A 16,531-nucleotide genomic window follows, 5' to 3' on the forward strand; every position below is an offset into this window, starting at 1 on the left:
TGTCAGTGGCTATAGCGGCAGCATGACTGCTATCCTGACAATAACAGGGATGGCATGACAGAGAAGAAACGCTGTTCAGGAGGCAGCAGCCCCGAGCTTGGGCTCACAGTGATCTGGAAGAGTGCTGCCGCCCTACTCAGCGATTCATTGCCGCAGTGTTGATGGCAGGGCTGGAAAGTGTTCTGGGACAGTAAGCAAGGGAGCCATCTGATGGCAGGCCTGGCTTCGGAGCGGACCTGAATTATTCTCACGTCAGGGCTCTGTTGGTGGGATGCTGGTGTGGCACTTTTGCTGGCTTCCCCTCTCCCCAGTTTTGGTATTCTAGATCAGTGGTTCTCAACCTTTTTCCCATCGTGACACACCTGACAGGCCACGCTCACATGTGTGACACACTGCTCATTACAATTCACGGAGGAAATAAAAAATAAAGGCCCAGTATTATTTCTATTGTTAAGAATGACACAAGGGAAAGATACGTATTCTGTCTGAACAGAAATTGCATAAAAAGTAAACATCCCACACCAAAACAGCACCAATTTCCAGCACTTAAACAGTAAACACCTTACTTAAGAAAAGGCAGCACTGAAAATATTATACCAGGCCTTAAGACACCAATACACCTCCTATTAGGAAAATGGACCAAGTCAGGCTGCTATAGAGCCCTACACAGAAACTACACGCCAGCAGAAAACCTCACCTGACCCTCACCTACAAAGAATAAAGAGACCAAAACGTATAACTAGAAGCATGCAGACAAAAGCTGAATTGGAAACCGCAACAAGTCAGAGTCTCTGTATGCAGTGCAACAAAGGAAAAAAAGAAACATCACCAGTCCTTCTAAAACAAATCAAGAAATATAAAATCAGTGGCAGTAAAACCATACTAACAAAAAGAACAGATTATTTCAAAACAGCGGAGGAATGGAATATCCATTAATTAAAAACTCATATCAAAAATTTCTAGATACCAATAAAATATTTCAAAATAGCAGACACAAAGGCCCAATAATGAAAAATAATAAGGAACAAAAAATGTTTTGCTCTGCATACCTGGGAACATTTGATATCCAGGTGCCCTGAGATTGTTTTGAATTAGCAGGGGGGAGGGATAGTTTGCTTGCAACGTTCTCCTCTCTCTTTCACACTGGCTCTCTTTTCACAGTTACACATACAGGCTTTCAATCACACACATACATGCTGTCTTTTTCTCTCACACACAGACTCTCATTCACATGATTACACATATGCGCTCTCTCTTTCTCTCATTTACACACAGGCTCTTAATCATACATACACATGATATCTCACACGCAAAGTATCTCAATCACACACGCGTAGTCTTTCACACAGACAGGATTTCAATCACAAACTTACACAGGCTCTCAATCACACACATACTCTCTTTCACATATACAGGCTCTCAATCATTCACATACATGCTATCTCACACACACACACACAGAGCATCTCAAACACATATGTTTGCTCATGCACTCACTCTCCCCCCCTCCCCCCACTGAACTAGCGGCAGCAGCAGCCTTCTCCACTTTCAACCCTAAAGACAGCAGCAGCTTCCTTCATTTTCACCCCTTGCGGAGAAAGGAGTCTCATCGGGTTGACGTTGTTCTTCGTTTTTCTCTGAGCCGCTCTGCTCATTCCTCAGGCTGCACCTCTCTTCTCTTCTTCGGGCCGATGCTGCCCGCACTAGCATGGTCTCTTCTTTCCACGCATGCACCTGCTGCTCACTGCTTCCTCTTCCGGGGGGCGCGGGAAGAAGAGAGCATGCAGGTGCCGCTGACTCCAGCTGTCCTGCTGCGTTCCGCCTGGGCTATCAGTGTTATTTTAAGCCCGGGCAGAGGATCTATTTCACTCGGTTTGGGGAAGCAGCTGTGTCAGCGGGGGACTGGGAAGTGTGGTGACACACCTGTGTGTCGCGACACACCGGTTGAGAACTGCTATTCTAGATGGTCACTAGTTCACCTACCCGGACCATTCCAACACTGGTATACTCAGAGTGCAGTGACTAAGTCAGCCTATGCTCACAGGCCTTGCTACCTGCAGAGATGCCCAGAGGAGGTGGGTAATTTGTTAGTTCCAATGCTCACTGCACTCTGAGGATACTGTTAGTGGAAGAAAGCTCCTGAGGTTAGGGAGGCATGGCAGTAGCTGCAGGAGGGTTTGGAGTTCCAGCTGGGACTAGCAGTCTGCAGGGAAGAGGGGGGGCAGGAACTTTGATGTCTCCCCCCCAAAAAATCTTGCTACGCTAGGCAAAGGCCTAGTAAGCTTATGTATTAATCTAGGCCTGCTTACTACGGTTTTCATTTTTTCTACAGGGACAAATGTGATCCAAGCATCTCTGCATCTCCAAAAAAAAAAGCTAATCAGGCTCATGCAGAGGGTAATGAAGTGGCTAATGCAGTCTGTGGCTTGGAATAGGGAGGTCTGAAATGCTTCAGTATATGCTTACTAGTGGAAAAACCCAACAAAAATGAGAGGGGAAAACAGCATCTACCTGGACACTCTTCCTCCCCTGAGGGCAGATGCAGAAATCCCATGGATAATGTATTTACTTTCACAATGTGCTGAAGCCACACCTACAAGACGCTAGTGGCAATTTTTTTTTGCCAGGCCACCAACCTGGAACCTTCTGAACTTGCTTCCTTTTCCACACTAACTACTGAAAGATCATTAGTATGGGTTCAATCATATCTATAAGAATTATAAAAACAGTGAACCCCAACTCTGTTGAATTTAATAAATTTCAACACAACCAGCCCATGCAATTTTCTTACTATCTTAATATAAAAAAATTTTTTTTAGATGAAGGTGGTGGTGTGTTGATGATTAAAAATAAAAAATGGCTTAGCCTGGATGGCTATTGCTTTAGAATATATGAAACCACCACCTTCATCCGAAACAATTTATTAAAAAAAAATGTTTTACATTAAGACAGTAAGAAAATTGCACGGGCTGGTGTTGTTGAAATTTATTAAATTCATCAGAGTTGGGTTTCACTATTTTTATAATCCTTTTCCACACTGGCAAAAGTGGAAGGTGGAGGCCCTCGGTGGACCTCACCTGGTACCTTTTTAATTTAGAAAATTACCACTTGGAATACATATAACACGCACATGCTTTCACCATCACAGGAAAAGCATAAAATGTCAATATCATTTAATCCAGTTGCACCCCTAAATTCTAGCAAGCTAAATGCCCAAATATTCATTTAGCCAGCAAATTTCTGAGTTATCCATCTAAGTATCAACCTTCACATGTCCAGAAAGTGATGGCAAGTATTCTTTTTCCAGCATGGCACACACGGTGACCAAGTATATATATATATATATACAGAACAATATTATTGCCCAGTTTACCACTTTTCAGCATTCCACATACCCTTTGTTGCTAGTTTTTGCAAAATCAGAAAGCCAATTATTGATCACAGCAACTTTTCTTTTATGAGACTTGTCAGGAACAAACACTATTTGTTACATCTAACCTGAGCAAGGGATTTTATTAAAGTGTTCACTTTATTAAGTTCACACTTTGTAATGAGTTTTTCCCCAAGGTCATCACACAACAGATTATCAAAATTCATAAGGAAATGGGAGGTCAGAAGGCCCAGTTTCTGCCTGACCGTTATAAATTGGTGCCAAGCTTGCTTTTGTAAGCCTGGTAGGCCAGGGTGCAGGAGAGGGGGGGGGGGGGGGGGGAGGATGGGCACGAGGTGCTTTGTGGGTCGGTTGGCTGCTCGCGGCCCGTTAGAGTAGCTGTGGTGGTGAATTCAAACCACCGGGGTTTCTCAGGAACTGATTGGTTCCTTAGGGGGTTTGTACAGTCGGGAGTGGGAGGAGCCGGGGTGGGGCTTAGTCTGGTACGCAGCTGCATCCCTCCTGCCCATCCAGATTAGTTTGCTTTATTGTTTGGGGGTTATGATGTTGCAGCTAAGAGTGGGGTTTGGTGGGTAGCCCAAGCCGATTGGGGGTAGTTGTTGCTGGTACGACTCCTAGCTGGACGGTGGCAGGGGTCGACATGTTCGGCTCCCTGCTGGGTGGTGGCGGGGTACATGGGATGCGCCCTATTGATGTCGCTGTTTACAGGCTGGATAGCCTGGAGAAGCCTGTCTTGCTGGTCTGTGGTGGATGGGTGGTGGTTTATTGTTATGGATGCCTGGCTCAGGCTCCTGGGTTTATTGGTAATAAAGCTGTGGCCTGTTTGATCCCATTCATTTGTTGAGTGTTTGTGAAGGGACGGGCATGGGCAGAAGCATCGTTCCTGGCTACCCATATTAGGAAATGACAATGAACTGACCAAAGATCTGATCCTTAACTTTATTTTAAGGTTTACATGAAAGGAAATATCTAACTGTCTAATGAACATTTGAAACCTGTGCACAAGACCAACACAGAGCTTGACATTCTTGTGTGTTTTGAATGAAAATAGGCTATACACATTTTTGAGTAGGAAAAAATGTAAAAAGCACAATATCCTAATGGAGGATCTCCACTGTAATTCTAGAAGCACATGCCCTGAGAGGATGAAGTGAAGGATGTCAGGGATGAAAGCAGAATACTTATGTGGGGTGCAATCACAAGCAAAAGTCTGCAAATATATTTAGTAGTAAAATTTAAGACATTTGCTTAAAGATAGACTGAGAAAGGGAAGGCTAAAAAATGGGAGGAGGAAATGAACTGTGTTTATATCTGATTTGAACTATATTGTTGTTTTGATGATTAGTTCTTCGCTTTTATTTTATTTTAATTCCCTTTTAACTGTGCATGTGAATGAGGCTATTACTCATTCACTTCGCATTTAAAAAAATAAATGTGCGTCTGAGATGCACATTTATTGCTCAGCTATTAATGCCTGCCTGGAGTAGGCGTTAATAGCTGAGCACACTGAAAAAAAGTACAGAAAAGCAGAAAAAAATGCTTTTCTGTACTTTTTAAAAGTTTAAAAAAAAAGAAAAAAACAACCCTTTGCCGGCTGCAGTAATGAAAACAGACACCGATAAACTCGGCTTCGGTTTTCATAACAGGCTGACTGCAGTTATGAAAACCGACGCCGAGTTTATCAGCGTCGGTGTTCATAACCGGCAGACCGCCGATAACCGCTAGCAAGGAGGCGACCTAGCGCCTCCTTGCTAGCGCAACTCCCTAATTTGCGTATGGCATGGCGCCCCCCCTTGCGGGCGCCATGCGTGCGTTAAGAAAGCGGGCGCTGAAAAGTCAGCGCCCGCTTTCCGCAAATAATATATTGCATCGTCCCCTTTACATGCCATCATTCCATATATAAATCACAACGGTTTACAAAGTGACATTCATAGTTATAGCACAACAAACAAACAATGATTGGTTATAGAGGTAGTATTTCTATACATGTATTAATGTCTGTCTTGTGAATTTTCTATTACATATTAATTGCTTCTCCGTGCTGCCGTGGAACTAAGGGAATGGCACCCCCTCCCCCTGTTATCACCCAGGGTGCACTGCCCCCGTTGCTCCCCCTTTAGTAAGCCATTGCTACCGAGGTCAATATTCAAAGGCCATTTAGATGGATAACTCAAAGGTTATCCGTCTAAATGGCAAATGAGGAATATTCAGCTACTTATCCGGCTACAATTTAACCGGTTATAAAAGGGGCTTTTTAATGGTGTACTGGGAGGGGTTGAGTTAGTCAGCTAACTTTAGACCTGCTTCCTAACTTTAGCCGGATAACTTGTCCACTAAACAGCCCACTGAATATTTGTCTCACCTTGTTTAAGTTCTTCTTCTTCTGATAGATAAATGCTTTCATATTTTTTTTTCTGACTTTCAGTAATTCATTTGCACACAGATACGCTCACACACATTTGAATCAGGGCAGTCAGACATTGATCCATCCAATTGTCATGGAGAGCCAGCTTGCTCTTAATAGCAAACTTTAGACACCTGCTGACAAACCAGATAATTCCAGTCCTTTGTGACATAACCATGCCAACAGTGTACCAACAATTTGGAAAAGAAAATGTCAGCATCCTGACATTTAGGATAAATCTTGCCTTATTACAATGCCAGTCCCCATAGTACTAATCTGTGTAGACAATAGCTGCCTGCCTCTCTACCTTCTGTTATGTGCTTGTCTGCCCATGCTCTGCTTAGGCCATGCTGTTTCACAAATAACCACCACGTCCCCAGTCCTACAGTCATTATTGTGATTGATACATGAATCTGGGTCATGTGGCTGCTTAAAGTTCTTGTGCTTTAATATAATTTAACATGCTGTCAATTATATACCGGGATAACAAAAGGAAGGGGTTTGTAATTGCAAGAAATCCCCGAGCGCGGCTTAAGGTCAGAGGGTGACAATGAGATAATGTGGCCCTGGTCATGTTAGCCAGGAGACTACCGTTTTCACAAGGTGAAGGTCTTGAACAGTACGGTTTATTTTAGAAAAGGCTGGGAAGCAAAATTAGTACCTTAGTCCTTTGCAGGTGCTGATGCTAGCGGAAGAGTCATTGATTCCAGCAATGTGTCCATGATAAAAACAATGATCCTGTATTATGAAAATAAATACATAAAATATTAGCACTACAAGAATACAGTCTATTGAAAGAATGAGAAATTAAATCCACCTATTCCAAGGCCTGCCTGCGCCTTGAGTCGGAGGACATCTTTACAGTGCAACAAGTAAAAGCATGGGCAGGTCAGGCCTCTGCCTCGTGGAGCAGGAATCGTAGGAGAACAGGCTCCCTTCAGCATCCCCCACAACACATTGTGTCGCATATGTTCAAAATGCTGCTTGACAAGCGACTTGTTTTCATTTGCTGATCAGGGAAACTGGCAATTGCCTTCTCTAACCTGGGAATAAAGGAGAGAGCATGTGCTGGGAATGTGCAAACCAGGCACAGGCTGACTCAGAGCAGCGTTTTGGGGGCACACAGCTAAGTTCTGACCTTTCCAATTCTTTTGGCCGCCGTTGTCAGCAGCACGATTTGTACGCGCTGTGACATTAAGATTGGGAGCCTGATTTATGGCAGGTTTTTTTTTTTCCCCCTGTTAGGCACAAAATAGGAGGAAATGCATTATAATCATGCCCCCCAGAAATGTCTTGTAAAGAAAATATTATGTTTCATGCACCTGGCGATGGCATAGGATTTAACTAGCAATAGTCACCCTATGGAAATTGAAACTTTTACTTTTCGGTTGTTGAATCTGAAATTCTCTGCTTCCTGCGGAGTTGCCATAGGCGCCTGGAGTGTTTCTAATGCTGTCCTATGCACCGCATGTACTGTCCGGTTGACAAGCTGAACAGTTACAGCCTCCTCCCCCCTCCCCACCCCAGGAGCTGGTACTAAAGATAATTGTAATTTCAAAGACAAAATGCTGATTTGATAAATGGTTAATTATATTACAGCTTTCTAAATGCTGCTCAGTGTGCCAAAGGTTCTTTACAGGGACGATGACCTCACTTCCTCCTGTGCTGCAAACCGGTCTGGTTTTCAGGATTCCCACAATGAGTATATCTGAATGCCTTTGACACAAGAAATACAGTCATTTGCATAATTTGGTTATCCAGAAAAGCAGACCCCTTTGTGGCAATAAAGGTCTAGAGTTCTCTATCCCTGGGCTTGGGAAAAGGGAGGAGGCAACAGAAGGAGAAAATGTGATTAAAACAAACAAACCAACCCTCATACACTTTTCTTAGTTGCACACTTGTTACTGTAGAATTTCTCTTGAAATTCTAGAAAGATTGAACTGTGGTTATTCCCAGAGCTGAACTTGATCAAATAAGATCTGATCGTTAAACAAGGTGGGGGACTAGAATTAACTACTGAATAATGACCTTTTTGATTTGCATTGCATCTTCCATCCAAACAGACTCTTAACTACATCCCAAAGACTTGAAAGCAACTTCACCTAAGGCAAAAATACTTTGCTATGTTGCAGCATTTACACACCTTATGACAGCCTTGAATATGGAGGAGGCATAATTCATAATCCTTTTCAATTGCCATTAGGTAGACTGAGATACAGAGAGATAAGTGATTGCCTAAAATCACAAAGAAAGTTACTGGAAGATCCAAATTTAGGACCCATGAACCTTGATTCTCAGGTGTCTGCTCTAACCACTGTACCACAAACAATGGCTCAGCTTTCTAAACAAGAGGGTCTAAGATCCACATATCATTTACCATTCTGTTCATTTGTCATTTCTAAACTCCCTGATGAGCGTCTGTTGACTCATGCTAGGTCTGCTTGGAGATGGCACGCCACTCTTATACTTTACAATCTGGCAATATCAATGTTTCATTTTTTATGAAAAGGCAAGGTAATGATGCACAGGATACTGACATGATTCAACAAGGAGAAGAGCCCTTGACTTTTCATTTCCAAGTCCAGAATTACGGTGTAAGCTCAGACAGAAAAAAAAAGGAGGCAAACAGTGCATTCCTACATTTTAATTGCTAAAATGAAAACTTATTTCTGCTGATAGCTATCTTTCTCTACCTTGACACTGAAAAACAATTAGAGAAGTTTCACAGCAAAATTGAAAACGGCACAAACAAAGGCTTTTCATCTCTGCAAAAGAAAATCATGAACAATTTCTGTTTCTGCCAAATGTAATGGAAAAGTATTTGCAGAAGATGTTGAAAAATGGCAAAAATGGCATTTTTATTAGGCTTATAAATCCCTGCTTTGTTCTTAAAAATAAATCTGAAAAAGCTGTAGACATGGTGAATTTCGTTGGATATTTGTGTGAAGATAAATTAAAAAAATAAAACGAATGTTTATGGCGAATATTTTCATGAGTGTGCAATTGACTGGCACGATTGGCTGGCTCTTCCTCTCCCTACCATATAACAGGAGGGCCAGCCAAGGGATTACCGTGCTGACCTGCAAGCTGACTGGCTATGACCTGAATGAGTGGAAGGAGCAGGGGAAGCTTTGGAGCAGATGAAGAGCAAACTGAATAATAAAACTTAAGAGATCAAAATTCAGCAGCATGGCAATCGGACAATTTATCCGGTTATAGTGAGCCCGATTAAATTATCACGGATATTCAGCAGAGCCCTACCGATTAGACACTCCATTGAATGTAGCCGGATTGAAGTTAGCCGGATAAGTTACTAGCTTAACTTAACCCTGCTCTGGAATGTCTCCAGTTTATGTGACTACCTTTTATCTGTCTAAACAGCTGATTGAATAAATTGAAGGTGTCAGAAATGCTGGCAGTAAGTTTAAAACCTACAGCTGGCCCCTGAACCCTAAAGGTTTAACTTTCAGTTGAAGGAGAGGTTCCTACCAGGATAGGGATCATGACACACAAAGGGAAGAACAGTAAACCATATAACTTTCTTGAAGTATTAACACCCAAATTAGAAATATTTCAGTTTTAGCCAATTGAAGAAGAAATCTCTTTGATCTTGAAAGCTCATGCACTACAATATCTTAGGAAGTTTCACGTCTGTCCAATAAAAGGTATTGCAATGTACAAAGAATTTTGATGTTTTAGCTGAAAATATAAAATTCTCTGTTGGTGGCTAAATGCCAGGCCTGTGCTATTTTTATTCCCACTTGGATTGCTGTATTTGCATTCTTTCTAGGATAGGATAGGGCTTTCTCGAGTGAATGCAGAGTGGAGTTATGGGAGGCAGAAAATGTGAATTTTTTGATTTTTGTCCTTTGGCAGCAATGATATGGTTTTGGTCAAGACAGGGGTGAATGGGTCAGAGTCTCCAACTATGACTGTGATATGCCTTTATTGGCATTGGCTCTGGACAATGATGTCATGAGTCTTTTGAGTTAAGCCATTATTTTTTATTGTTTACTGTAATGTCTTGATGCAGTTGCAGAATTATTCTGCCTACTCTGTTCATTGCTTTTAATGGTTCTTGGACCAGGAAAGCAGTCTATAAAAAGGTGTTAAATAAACAAAACAACTAGGGTAGGGTACAATAAAGCAAAACTTCTCAATGAAAATGTTGACCGGTACCATATAGAGTGCTATTTTGCCAAATCCATAACTGGCTATGAAGTTTCTATAATCACATACCAGTAAAGACCCAAGTCCAAAGTGCACTGCAATAACTTGAAATGTTATTTTTAAAGATTTTACATTTGCACATTAAATTTAAAAAAATATTTTTTGCGCATACAATATGTGTTCTCTTAAGAGTATTTGAAAAAATATGACGACAAACGTATCGTAGTACGAAGATGTGCAGAACTCGAGAAACGTCATCACAGCAGCCGAGAATTTTTTTTTTCCCAAAAGCCGGCGTTTATTCTAGCCGTCTTCATATCTTTTCCAATACAGTTAAGGAAACATACAGTATATGGTATGAGCAAAAACTATTTTTTTTTTCTCAAATTAAGGAGTGAGTGAGCCTTTGGAATAAATGAGAGCATACCTGACAGAAAAGGAGGATTACCTTCCTGTGGCTGAGATATTGGGCTCTCTTTAAAAGTGAGAAAAATAAAAGGACTGAGCCCTTGACCCAAGCTGCAAACCTACGGTGGCCATTTCCACACTTATTTATTTTTTTATGTTTATAAAGTCCACAACTTTTACATTCAAACAGGCACTTAGGCTAAAAATGGCTTCCAGTAAAAAGGGCAGAGTTCAAGTGCTGGAGCTGGTCATTGCTTGAGCGTTTCTCCCACTCTTTTCTGAAGGCAGAGCTTGCTACCGCAGCTCTCAGTACTTCCCTGAACCAGATCCAGACAGAGAAATCTCCTCCCCTTTCTACAATGGTTTTCATTGTGCTATTTTCTGACCTATTTTATCCATATTTACCTTATAGAAAGCACCATACTTAACCAATTAGTCTCATTCTCCTAATTTTATCAGATTGTATCTTTCTTTCTTTTCTCTTTTCTTCCCCTTCTCTGAAAGGCGATTTTTTTTCTCTGCCAGGTCTTACTTTGGTTGCTTAGCAACAATGATAATATTACATTAGGCTGCGGCTAATTTTCTTTTAATGGTAAAGCTGTTAGAAATATAAAAGAAGACATTTTTTTTTTTACTCCTTTAAAGACAGAGTTACCAAGGTTGATTGATGAAGAGGATCATCATCCCAGCACTAAGGTATCTGCGGGATTCTGCTTCATACCGCGGTGACCAAGCAGTGTTGCCTATTGTGGGCATCCCGATTTAAAACACTTCTACTGTCCTAGGAGTGCCTATTCCACTGTAAACAACAACACCACCATCATTTCTCTCAGGTCAGGCAACAGTGCCTGTTCTGGCTTCAGTATTGATCATTGTCGGTCCATCCTTTCCTAGGTCTGCCTCGATCTTTTTCCTGTAAGACAATACTAAAGAGTTTCTTTCAGTAATCTTCCACATTCCATTCTTTTCATATGCTGTTTCCATCGATCTTAAAATGTGCGGGCCCGCACCTTGTGCACAGAGCCCTGCGACTAACCTGGGGCCGGGCAGGGATGTCATTGGACCTCCCTCTTTTCACTGATTCATTCTCCTGATGGTGCTGGCCTCCCTCATCGTCCATCTTTTCTCCTGGCGTGTCAATGAGTTTGCGGCACACCAGTGACGTCATTGGGAGTGACGGATGACGTGAACAGTGGAGGACGCCGGCTGCGGGCTGATGATGGCTCAGACCTCATAAATCCAAGGTCAACTTCACCGTCTTTCCTCTTGCTTCCTCTTGCCCGCACTTTCTTTTCAGAGTTACTGGCAGTTCAGCAGCTACAGTGAGACAACTTCCCTGCACTTTCATTTTCATCGTGTGGCGTTTTCTTCATACACCGAGATTTCAGGTGTGAGACCATTCAGTCTTTGCATCGCAAGAGTTAGTCCACCGAGCAGCTGTTGCATGCAGTCGGCCTCACCCCCACTGAGCATGCAGGCCTACCTCTGCCTGATCCCATTCCAGCACAAACCCTAATGCACGTGGATACCTGATCAGCCTAATAGCGGGAGGGAGCATGTGGCAGCTGGCACAGTTTGTTCAAGCTGTGCAGCACGGAGGAGGGTGCACTATCCAAGGTACAAGCTCAAGATCTGGGACCAGGTATCAATCAGGACTACCGGGAAGCACCAAAGGGGGGGGGGGGGGGGTACAGAGGCAGAGAAAGTCATGGAAGGAAAGCAGCACTGGGTCAGCTGTGATAGCCCCATCTCATGGGAGACCGAGGAGCTGACACGGCAGCCACAAGGGGTAACAATCCACCCCAAGTGGGCACATCAATCCAATCCCTGCTCGGCGGCAAATACCTTTCCTCGCAGAGCACGGCGATGACCCAGCACACTTACATGGCATATTGTCAGCGGCAGAACCTCCTCGAGGGGAGGGGGAGGGGCTCCAGCGATTTCAAGTGCATAGCTTAGCCTTCCTGGGGCTGCACAGCCACATGGCATTGATACTCCATTGCAATGTGCTATTCAGCCCGGATTGTTTGCAGATGGTTGGCGTCAGGCCTTCCTCATGCTCACAATGCATTTTAGGTGTTCTGCCGCATTGGGGACACTGTTTGGACCAGACACAATAGTTCATCATCCTACAATGCCCACTGAGCTATGAGACATTGGTCAGGTAATCCATCCCTTGGATCCTCAGAGCCAGTGCATGGCAACAGGGAGGCAGGTGGGCACAAAGCTACCCACATCCCAATGCCAGTTGAGGACACAGCCCTTGGTGAGGTTTTTCTTTTTACCCTAATTTCCCAGGAGCATACTCCATTCCCCCATACCCAAGAGGGTTCTGGCTCAAGCAATATCAAGGACCGCAATTCCGATGGAACGTATCAGCCACACACACTGACAGTTGCATCAGCAAGACCTTGACATGCACCACCATGGCACTACTCAAATTATACAACATTATCGGGGAGACATCGGGTGTGGTCATTGCTTCACCCTTATCTTCTGAGTCACATGTGAGACAGGTATCAACTGCATCTTAGGAGACACAAACTGGAGGGTGGCAAATGCATCTGTTGGGATTGCTACTAGCGCTCATGGGATGAGCACTGTCATGATGAGCACTGTCATGACAAGCACCATCACAGCAGCGGGTAAGTTAACGGTCGGGAATGGGTGGTGACACCCCCCCCTCCCCCCCACCCCACAGGGGAGGGGATGTCTGTGCCAGTGATCAAAAAGAAAAGAAAGGCAAAGTGCAAGTGCAGGGCCAGTCACAGTCCAAGCAGCACCACAAAAACATCAGATTCAGACAATTCAGCAGACAATAGCCCACCGTGGCATGCAGCAGAGACAGAGCTGGTGTCCAGGGTCCATCAACTCTTACTACTTTATCACAGCTTTGGGAGAGTATGACAAAATCCCTTCGCAAGACGATACGAAAATATACCTACATTGACATTTTCCAGGTTTTGGAAGGAAGAAGAAGGACCACATGCAAGAAGGACAAGGACACAGATGTTCTACGGTCAAAAAAGTCCCAAGAAAAATAATGATCACCGTTGTAGGACAAGATGACTCATTGCAGTATGGTCCCATGCTGAGCTATGCGGACACCATCCTTGAAGATTACAAGGAGTATGATGGTTGGATATGGTTACATTATTACAAATGACTTCACAGCAAGATGAAAACTAAACGATTTATGTCCTGTGGGACACAAGATGTTAACTTGTGAACGAAACAAATGACTAACGAAGCAAGCAATGCAGGTGCGTACACTCAGTGCTTTTGGAAATACTCTGCAGTGTCAGTTCAGGCCCCTGCACCCCCTCAATCACCAAGTAATGTGTACTGGTGGTACAAAAAATTCTCGTGCAACTTCCAGGATTGCAGATTCAAGCACACCCAGCGAACAAGAAAAGAAGACAGCAGGAGGGAGTTTCACAATCGCCCGATGAGTACCACATCTTCAACAAAGTCCCATCCCCCATAATTCTGGCATCAGCGTCTCCTTGGATGGAGCATTAGCGTAAGTGCCTCAAGCAAGGTTTCCGAGAAGGTTTCCGCATTCCATTCCGGGGGGCACCTGGGGAGTAATACACCAAGCAATGCCCCATACTTTATATGACACACAGACATTGTGCAGCGAAAATTGAAAGGTGAGTTGGCTATGGGGCAGATAGTGGGCCCTTTTAATACTCTCCCCTTTCTTGGGATTATCTTGTCACCACTGGCTGTAGTTCCAAAGAAGGAGTCTGTAAATTCAGGCTCATACAGAACCTACCATACCCAAGGAAGCATCTGTAAATGATTATTTACCTCCAGAAGCATGCATGGTACAATATGTATCTTTTGACAGCACCATAGCCTTGCTGAGGAGTTGCAGACAGGGTACCTTAATGGCTAAGACATTCAGATTGCTGCCAGTTCGCCCAGATAGTTTCCCAGAATTGGATTTTCAGCTCCAGGATCAATTTTATTTCGACAAATGTATGCTAGTGGGGTGTTTGATGTCTTGGGTCTACTTCAGACTTTTTAAATTCTTTCCTGCACTAGATAACTGCACAATGATCCGGCCTGGACAACATCATACATTACTTGGATGACTTCCTATTCGTCAGGCCAAGAGAGTCCAAATCCTGCACACGCTTTCTTCAAGATTTCCAGTCTATGGCTACCAGCTTTTGCATTCCTCTGGTACACAAAAAGATTGAGGTCCTTTCCACCTGTATCTGTTTTTTAGGCATCGAGCTTGACTTGGAACAGATGATATCCCAACTGCTGGAGGACAAAGTGGCTAAGTTGCGGGACATGATAAGCCAAGCCTTGAATGTCAAAAAGCTTACTCTCCACAATTTATAATCCATCATGGGCAGCTTGAATTTCACCTGCAGAGTGATTCTGATGGGGAGGATTTTCCTGAGGAGACTAGCTGCAGTAACTTCGGGCATACACTGGCCATACCACTTTGTTAGGATATTGAGGTCTATGTGTGAAGATATCGCCATTTGGGTATCCTTCCTGTCTGACTTAATGGTATATCAGTATGGCAAGAGCTTCCATTTTCCAGTTGGGACTTGAACATACATTCCAATGCCTTAGGAGGATGAGGATTCGGCATTTATTGCCAGGGTGCATGGTCTGCCACACCTTGGCCAGACACATGGGTGGAAGCCAGATTGACCTGGAAAGTTGAATTCCTCAAATTGTTCCCTACATTGGTGGCACTAGTGCTTTGGAGGAGTAAGCTGCAGAACAAGCAAATCATATTTTGGTGTGACAATCAGGTGGTTGTGCATGTTCTGAATCGTCAGTATGCTAGGTGCCTACATGTAGTTGAACTGCTAAGAGGTGAGGTGTTTGTTAATTTACACATCAATAACACTATTTGAGTGCATCATGTCCCAGAGGTCAGTAATGGGATTGCAGATGTTTTATCCTGTGCTGTCTCTACTGCTAGGTAGCCATAGCAGTAGAGACAGGAACTTCAGTCCTGGACCACCTATGGGACATTCAGTCTCCAACCACCAGAGGCCTAATAAAAGAAAAATTATCCTCAGCTACATGGTTGGCATACTGCAGGAGCTATGAGCACACAAAGGAATTTCTATATAAGTTTGGCTGGATTGCCAGCCCCATACTGGAGGACTTGATCATCAACTAAGTTTCTTCAGCTAAGGATTTTGGTGCCTTCAAGAGCTCAGTCGTCAAACACCTAGTCGGCTTAGCCTTTTTCACAAAGGCATGTGACTGGGAGAACCCCCAGCAAAGGATGCTTGCAGGCCAGGCCTGAAAGGTCAAGGCCAGGCCAGAAAGGTCAAACTGATGAATGACCCTTGCCTCCCAATCACACACTACCTGCTGGTAAAATTATGCGAGCTATTGACAACCAAATGCACTTCAGCATTCAAAACTTCTTTACTTTGCCTGACTATCTCATTGGCCTTCTTTGGAGCATTGCAAGTAAGCAAATTCATGCCCTCATCCAAACGCGACACGGGAGTCAACGGTATCCTGCTAAGGTACGTGACATGTACACTATTGTCAATTAGCATACGGATACACAGATCCAAGACATATCAGGTGGGTCCGGGGGGGGGGGGGGGGGGTCACAATCTCTTTGAAATGCACTGACTCCCCAGTCACCTGCTTAGTTGGGAACATGGAGAGTTACCTGGCCAATTAGCCCAAGGGCATGAGGATGGGGTCCCACTCACCTGATACCAATTCTCTTCCATACTTCAACTGGCAATAGTTAAATTGGGTCTTGATTCCAGCAAGTTCATGTCTCATTCTTTTAGAATTGGAGCTGTGACCAGTTCAGTGCAGGTAGGATTACAAATGGACACAATAAGTCAAATAAGATAGTGGAGGTTATTCACAGCCAATGAGTATGTGAGAATTGACCAGGTGAGGTATATCACTCATGACACTTAAATATCATTGCAGATTAATAGTTTCATCAGACCGCATGGATCATAGGACATTTTCATCCACTGGGCAGCCCGAAGGGCTAGCAATTGACCTTACGAACTACACTTTTGCTTGCTCCCCACAGGCATGCACATAGTCTTGATGGGCAAGTGGGGCTTGCATTGGAACCAGCTTTTACCTCTTCTGTGTCACCAGATTCATCGACTCATCCCAACGCCTTAATAATACAT

The 16,531-nt window shown here is 43.7% G+C and overlaps 1 protein-coding gene across 3 annotated transcripts in view; it reads right to left on the reverse strand.

Moving 5' to 3' along the window:
* Positions 1-16,531, reverse strand: part of ADAM8 (ADAM metallopeptidase domain 8) — a 190,609-nt gene that overhangs the window by 123,602 nt on the left and 50,476 nt on the right. For all 3 annotated transcript variants that reach the window (XM_029609582.1, XM_029609581.1, XM_029609580.1), the window contains one exon: positions 6,457-6,533. In XM_029609582.1, the coding sequence (XP_029465442.1) occupies positions 6,457-6,533 (77 nt within the window). The remainder of the gene's footprint in view (positions 1-6,456; positions 6,534-16,531) is intronic.

The sequence above is a fragment of the Rhinatrema bivittatum genome, chromosome 7 (genome assembly GCF_901001135.1).
Source record: "Rhinatrema bivittatum chromosome 7, aRhiBiv1.1, whole genome shotgun sequence".
Lineage (NCBI taxonomy): Eukaryota > Metazoa > Chordata > Amphibia > Gymnophiona > Rhinatrematidae > Rhinatrema > Rhinatrema bivittatum.